General features: G+C 43.8%; 1 protein-coding gene across 2 annotated transcripts; it reads left to right on the top strand.

Moving 5' to 3' along the window:
• The first annotated feature begins 581 nt into the window (after positions 1-581).
• LOC122403393 (probable inactive tRNA-specific adenosine deaminase-like protein 3) lies at positions 582-7,936 on the top strand. 2 transcript variants are annotated; one of them, XR_006259616.1, is made up of 2 exons: positions 582-796; positions 7,431-7,936. XR_006259616.1 is itself a non-coding variant. In XM_043406896.1 (2 exons), exon 2 carries the CDS (start codon positions 4,021-4,023, stop codon positions 5,266-5,268), a length of 1,248 nt encoding a protein of 415 aa, XP_043262831.1. In that variant the 5' UTR covers positions 582-796; positions 4,016-4,020; the 3' UTR covers positions 5,269-5,481. The 2 variants fall into 2 exon arrangements, 1 of the variants encoding a protein (XP_043262831.1); XM_043406896.1 differs by lacking the exon at positions 7,431-7,936 and adding an exon at positions 4,016-5,481.
• Positions 7,937-8,128: the final 192 nt, after the last annotated feature.

Genomic DNA, 8,128 nt, shown 5'->3' with positions numbered 1-8,128 from the left:
TGAACGAAAACGACGTTTGAACTCGCAGACATTGACTTTGGCAATGAGAACATAATGCGATCAAATTCACGAAATAACCGGGACTGCACGAATTACAACGACTATAACCCCCATACTTCACTGTTACTACGAAAAAGTACCAAACATGAAATCAAGTATTAATGTCCCATAAAGTGATTTTTTTTTCTGTTAAAAAGATGTTGTCGCGAACAATTCGAATGATTTCCCGGAAAAGCTATTAGTATACATATACTAGACTGATATGGAAAGTCGACTTGTTAATCCGAGGCGTTTGATCGCATTATATGAATGAAAATTCCCGACGAATAGTATGTATGTAAGTACTTACATTCCTCGCGGCATTCGTACGACCAGTCAAGAAGCTGATAAGCTACCAATTTTCGCTATTCGTCGAATTATCGACAGATTGATACAGCGAACCATTAACGGGATCAAAAACTATTCTTGGAAAAAGGAAACGAAGAAATGGACAGCGTACCGCTGTCGTGTTCCCTTCCTCCAGTCGTGAGCTTCCGCCAACGGCCGACAGAGGGTGCGTCAGTAGCGCCGATAACTCGTAATCACGAAAGGTATACGTCGACCTGCTGTAAACGTCCATCTCCGTGGATATCTTCACGTGCGTTTCCGTGGTGTTCGTGTGTCGGTGGAACGAGTGCAAAGTAACGAAAGGTTTCCCGAGGTGTGGCTGACAGGACGGAGTTTTCTCGTCGATCGTCGCGAGATAGAAGCAACACGCGAGAACGGGCGAAAGGAACGTGTGCTCTCACAGCAGCAGGTGAGGATTTTTATCGTTCACGGTGTCGCGAGTGGAAAGGGCGAACACGTGTGCCCGTGTGTCACACCAGTGTGCTACCTTTGGCCACGACTCGAGGAGTCGTCTTCCTCGATCGAGACTGTTTGTTTTGTTTGACAAGATGCGGGACACGCGTGTCACGTCTCGTTTCAAGGCCAGGGAAGACATATTGGCGCGTGAACAGGACCCATTGAAAAAACGTACCGCCTTTAACGCGTGGAATCGTAATTTTTTCCTCGATCGGAATTTATTCGTAACTTCGGATCGGTCGTATCGGTCATTCAGTTCATCGAGTGCATTCGCCTGACGAGTTTACGTTCGCGCGTACTGCGTCACTCGTACCCGCTTGTTGTTCCTTTTCTGTTATATAAGGAACACGCTTCGCACGAATGTGCCACCACCATCTTGGCGGACGTAACGCGGCGCGAAATTTGACTTCTTTCGACGATTAGCCACCGAAGCGCGAGATGTGAAATAGCTTTTAAGGTCACGTGCACACGAACGATACGTCGTCGTTACGTTTCTGTGTGTTTCTTTCTTTTACAATTAAAACAACAATGACATACAAGATTGACGTTCCTGTGTCCGTCTTCGTTATTTTCAATTGTATGTCAAAGAAAAACATAGAAATCTAGTGTAAATCGATAATGATGGAAGTAAAAGATTTTGTCAACTTCACGATAAAGAAATAAATAATCGAACAAATTTATTGAATTGGACATAATGATAAAATTAAATATGTCAAATGATTATATTAACATTTGTCATTCTTAGGTCACATAATCGTTATTCGTTAATTTCGTGAGTTTACCCAGTCTCTTAAATAATATTATTTTGGCACACGTGTTAAAGTGCACCTAATCTATTCGAGTCGTACTTAACGTTACTGCCTACGTAGCTGATTGAAGTAACTAGCGTTTATAGCAAGATTTCATCGGTTTAACGAGAATACAGTGATAAAGAGCTTATCGGATTGTTTGCGCAAGCTGTAGGCATACATTATAGATCAGTGTGTTCATATTTCTTCTTTCAGAATCAGCCTTTCATCTTTCAGAGTGGTGCATAACAAAATTATCGTCCACCTAATGACGATCTTCAACAATAACCTCGTACTCGCGGCACGCTATTACGCTATGAACGTTTTATAATTTAATCTATCCTGTCCACTCATTTATCCATTCACAGATCATCCGACCGTGGCATATTTTCCTCCCGCTGAATGGTTAATATCCTCTAAGAAGCGACTTCTCAGCAATCGTCGTCTGATCACGTTTCCATTATTAACGAAACGCGTCTGGAACCATTTCCTTTTTCTATTCACATATTACGTTGACAACATTTTCGATCATCTCGATGAACTTAACACATCGATAAAAAAATAACTTAAAAAAATAAGGAACTGGGAATGCAGATAAAAACATCGACAGTTTCATTCTATCAACATTTTTTGTATAATATTGCATTTGAAATGAAATGTATATGATTGTACCGTAACGTCTTTAATAGCCCTACTTTGCACGATATCTTGGCCAACTGATAATAGATACGACGATATTACACGGACAAAATAAATATTTTTGTCGATTTTACGCTAGTCTTAGTCAATCCCATGGACAATTCCACCTTACGTTTTCAATGTTATTATTAATAACAATATTAATAATAATTTATTTATGAGTGTGTAGAAGTAGAATAAAAGTAAAATCATACCACGTATGCGAATACTTTTAAATGCTTACACAGAGATACTTGAAACGTAGAATAATATAAATGTTGTGCATACTGTTTATAATATGCTGCCCTAGCGTTTTAAACTGGCCAGTCATTGGTACATTTACCTTACTTAGGCTCGCTTGTCATCAACTTCAATGTAGTAGATGTCGGTCCAACACCTCGTATGCGGTGTGATTTGCAAAAGAGGCGGAAGAACGTCCGCGACGAGTGCGTTCCGTGGGAGAATCGTCCCCAGTGGCGGTGCACTTGGTACGGCTCGCAGAAGGAGAAACGATTTTAAATTGCTGTCAAGTCGGGCCATGGTCGGATCGATTGTCGGAGTTAGGCGCAATTGCGCGACGTCGATTCGCGAACAAAAGAAAGAAGGTCTTTGTTGCCATGCCGCGAAAACCTGTAATCGCTTTTCAATTAAAACCAAAACGTTCGAGACGATCTCTCGATCAGTGTAGTAGATGGAATCGATAAAGGCTCCTCTGTAAAATATTAACAATTTTCTGATTTAACAGATCGAGTAACCGTTTGGTAACGTGTCTGTGTCTTCGAATGATTCGCAAAATCCATGGAATATACAATCGGAATTCTATACAGGTTGTCAAATGGATAAAAAAACTTCGTGTAAACTTACATTCGAAAATGCTTTATTGCGGAAGTTGTAAGAAGTTATAATGCAGACTTCGTTGAATTAGTGATCGTCGAATTTTTTCAAATATTCTATCTGTATTGGAAATAATAGTAAATACATTTTGAATACGATTCCAAAGTTGATCTTGTATTATTGAGAATTTATAATACGAATACGATTCTATACAACGAATGGGGCATTCAATGGTCGAGTACTTGTGAGAGAACCTAGCCCCCTGGTGGCGACTGAGAGAAGTGTAGCGATGTAACATTGGAGCGTTAACAGGTCCCTTTCTCGTTGTTTCATACATTTTTCCATTGGAGGTTAGATTTATTCTATATCGCATTTGTGATTACATCACCAGCGGATTCTCACGTCACGCGACACGCGATTAAGCGTCACGTGAGGACCGTTAACGAACACAACTTTCGCTGCGATATCCAGCCATCGTTCGATATCGATTTTTTAATAACAAGTAATGTACAGATTTTCGTACGAGTATGATTACTTAAAGCTCATCGCGTTGAAAATATTTCGTGCATACATGTTAGCCCAACTTAAATCGAGCAATTGAAAGTATTGAAACTATTAATTAAATACTATGTTTGTACTGTATCTTTAAGAATTTTTAACCATCAACCGGGGAGAAAAGTGAGCATTGTACGTTCGAATCACGTTTTAACGTAACGTGTACGACTATCGCGTTCGCGTTGCATTTTTACAAAATGCTTTTTCAAATTCGGAGAGACGATACCGTAAGATACGTTGCAACATCGGTGAAGGCGAAGTCATCGAAACCGCCAACGAAGATGTTTCACCGTAAAGTGAAGAAACCATCTTTTCAGGGGAAATGGCGGCCACCGTGCCGAAGCTCGCCAAGGAGAACAAAATGGAAGCCAAACGTAGAAGTTGGACAGCGAGACCGATTTTAAGCTCGGACTACACGGACGATCCGCCGCTCGAGGACGTCTACGTGGGACTAGTGAAGCAGAAAAAGGACATCTCGACCGCTATTCGAACCATCTCGTCCGTACTGCCGGGATTCAGTCACCTGAAACGTTGCTCGTCGAACAAGCTGCTGTTGGTACCGCTGTCATCCTCGAAACCGTCAGGAGAAATGGAAGAACCGTCGTCGGGGGATAGAACGTTGTCCATAGACGAATCGAAGTCTTTATTGAAAGCAAAAGGGTTCGATTTGAATTTGTTGGAAGACGATTTCCAAGTCCTGAGAGTACCAGCGCGAACAGCTAAGACGAAATCGCAGGCGGCGCGCGCCTCGAAGATTTGGCCGTTGAATTTTCACCCGGATCCTGGCATCGAGTCTCTGATCGATGGGTCGATCTTTACGGATCGCCAATTGGATCTCGTAGAAGGGTACATGAACGTGGCGATAGAGGCGGCGAAATTAGGAGCCGTTGGCAATGACGATTGCAACGGAAGCGCGGTGATCGTCGATCCCGATGACGGGAGGATCCTTGCGGTCGCAGCCTCGAGGATCGATCAGCATCCGATGTGGCACGCTGCTATGCTGGCGGTGGATCTCGTTGCTAAACTTCAAGGTGGCGGTGCTTGGAAATTGACCGGGGAACTCGAGGGAAACGCGACGCGATCGGAAACGTCGGTTCCCAACGGGGACTACGCGGCAAGGGAGAAAATGATCAAGAGGAAGTACGTCGAGGATGCTCCGCTCCGTTACCCGGAATCGATATCGAAAATTTGTCTTCCGAAAGAGGAATCTCTTAGATCGAATACGGCTCGTCGAGGGCGCGGTAATAGCGCGAAAAGAAAGGATTCGAAAGAATTGGAGAAGATCGAAGACGAACCAGCGAATGCGGATAAATGGGGACCTTATCTGTGCACGAGATACTGGACGTTTCTGTTGAGGGAACCGTGTCCTCTTTGCGCCATGGCTCTCGTGCACTCCAGAGTTTCGAGGATATTTTACGGTGTGCCTAATCAGAAGACAGGGGTTCTGGGATCGAAAACGATTTTGCACGCTGTGCCAGGATTGAATCATCGGTACCAGGTCTGGAGCGGCGTATTGGAACAAGAATGCCGATCAGCTTTGCGCGACATCGAGTTTAGAAACGCGGATTGACTCACGCTGCGTCCCGTTTGCGTTCGTCGCAATTGATTGTAATTTTCCAATCACGAGTGTTTCATCGGAATTCCACGAAGAATTTTTGCGTTCGACGAAAAAGAAACGCGTTTGGTTACTCTCCTGTAAACCAGCTTGTATTTTCGAGAAATTAAACGACGAAATTGATTTCTCCGATCGTTTCGATACAATTCACTGTCCACGATAGTGATTCATTAGCATCCCAATAACTGTGTCTGCGGAAGACGTACGTAATCTCGAAGTACGCCAATCAAGTCGCGGTGCTGTAGCATCGATACAACGACATAACGACCGGTTTACGATTTCAATCGAAACCAGGCGTCGCAGATCTTACACGTGTTTCGAACGTGCGCTCGTCCATCATCGTACAGATATACAAACGACCTTGGTGCCTTGGTATAATTTGCAGGAATAAAGACGCGCGTCCGGGTCCGTTGCTGTCCAATCGCCGTTAGACGATGACTCGTTGCTCGGCGAAGATCACGAAAACTGTTTTCGTAAATTCCTTCGTCCCGGTATCGTTCGCATTAAACCTAATTGAATTGATGCTCCCCTTTAAAGCTGTGTAACAGACTGATTTTTATACCCCAAAAGCAACCAGGACATTTTCTCTCAGCCGTTGATGAACGATCGCGGAGACGACAAACTTTAACAAATTAATTACTTCGAGCGAAGTTCGTTAAAAGCGTCGCGTCAGAGGTAAAAAATATCCATGCACAGCAACTTGTCGCAGCCTGAAGTTCGCTGAGATTGAGCACTCGACTTGTACCCTTTTCCTTAATTAAACATTTGATACCATACGTACAGGTTTATGCGAAATGGTGAGAAAAACTAGTACAACGAAGCTCTTAAATTCGTAATTTACATTCTTTGAGGAAGGAGAAAATAATTTTACAAGCCTTTATGTTGGGCTTGTAAATAGACAGATCGATGCTTAAAGCTATCAGAGAGTTGACTAATTTATTTCTGCAGGATGGTAAATTATAAATCTTTGTTAGTTTATAATCTAAAATACTAGCTGCAATAACTCGATAATTTTATAGATATACGATCACATCGATATTCTAGTTTACAGAACTTAATCTACTAATGTCAGTACCATAAGCGAATACTCTAGATTCAATCCTAAGCTAAAGTAGGCTATTTTAAGTGTTTGTTTCTTTAGAGCTCAGAGTAAGTTCACTGACAAATCGTCAGTACTTTGTTTTCATAGCCAATTCGAGAGGTGGTTAATGCTTTTGTCCACATAAAATTAGAGCATTCTATCACGAGCTGAAGAGCCATCACGCTGAAAATTACCTTGCCATTTAAGCACGTATCCCGTCAGAAACTCTTACTCTCGAGAGTAAAATTTGCCCAACGGAGACACCAGGCATGCACCTAAATCGAGAACGCTCGAAAGTAATTCTATCGTCCACGCGAATCGGTCGGTTGCAATTCAAAAGCACCGTCCCCGCGATGACGAACGACGGTCGCGTGATCGAATGTATCTGTGCGCCCCCTCGAAGGACGAATTCTTTCTACTTTCGGTGGCAAGGACGCGGGGCAATTCGTCGACGAGCGTGTGGTCGATGATCTCGAAGAACCGGACGAAACGTTGCACGAATGATTTTTCCCCTCGTTGATGGCGGGGCAACGCAAGAATTCAGGCGGCTCGTGGAACCACTTCGCTGCTCGCGTCTGCGATCTTTCCTGTACAAGACACGGACGGTTCAATTTGTGTAGAAACGAGTAGCGCACATAACAATGACCTCGCGGATTAACTTCAATCAGCGAAACTTCAGACGTCTAACCCCGTTGAGCCTGTGGTGGTCGTGCGTTGCCGAACGGATGTACGCGCAGCGAAGCGAAGAAACGTCAGAGGACGCTTGGGTGAAAACAGTGGCGAAAGGATTTGGGAAGAGAAAGAAGAGACGACGTTGGACCTTCGCGCGCACCTTCGACAATGATTATGTTCTGTAATTAGTAAACTCAGAACGATGTTCGTTTCGCGGTGTTACAATGCCTGTAAATAAAATTGATTTTCATTAAAACGAATGGAACGAGCGGACGTTCCGCGGTTCGCGTCTATGGACAATTTTCCTAGCAGCCGGTTGCGTGCACCTGTTCACGGGAAACGTACATTGATTTTGTTGTTTCAGGTTCTGGTTCGGGCGGTATTAGTTAATTGCGTCGAATTTCGCGGGACGAGGCCGTTAGCGATATTTGAAACATCAATCTCGACGAATTTGGGGGTGATCGTTGTTAGAAAGCAGCCTGGAGTTTCGTTCGACGGAAGAGAAATCACATGGTAGATAAGCACGGACGTGCAATCCTGTCGTAAAGAGACCAGAATTTCTATTCGAACGACCGGAATAACGACCAACAGTCGTTTGGCGCGTCCTTCGTTGCACCGGCCGGCGCGTGGCTCCATTAACCGTAACCCGGAAACGCATCAGCATCGTCTCTTGTCGCAACCGTCGTTCGTCCACCTCGTGAACGACATCGAAGGGACTAATCGACCGCTTCCTGTTGTTCGATCGCGCGCGATAACGATCGAGGAGATAACGCGCTTTTATAATATTTAATCCGCGCGACGAACAGAGAGTCACGAATTCGAGACGAAAATAAAGAATTCGGATGTAGTTGTTGATAGACGAGCAGAGTACAACGACATTGTTCGATAAAAAAAAAAAGAAAACAAGAAAAGAGTGTCACGGAGTCAGGTATTAATCTAAATTCGAATTCAGCGCATGACCGAATACAGGACGGCTCTACGAGGTAAACCGAGTCACATTTTGCTCATCAGCACTGAGTGGTTCCAATTGACGGTCGGGTCGACCCTCCAGCGTAGACACTA

The sequence above is a fragment of the Colletes gigas genome, unplaced genomic scaffold (assembly GCF_013123115.1).
Source record: "Colletes gigas isolate AHSC1104 unplaced genomic scaffold, ASM1312311v1 Colletes_gigas_Sc00051, whole genome shotgun sequence".
NCBI lineage: Eukaryota > Metazoa > Arthropoda > Insecta > Hymenoptera > Colletidae > Colletes > Colletes gigas.
Note: the sequence above shows the minus strand (reverse complement) of the source record. Positions and strands in the feature narration are given on the sequence as shown.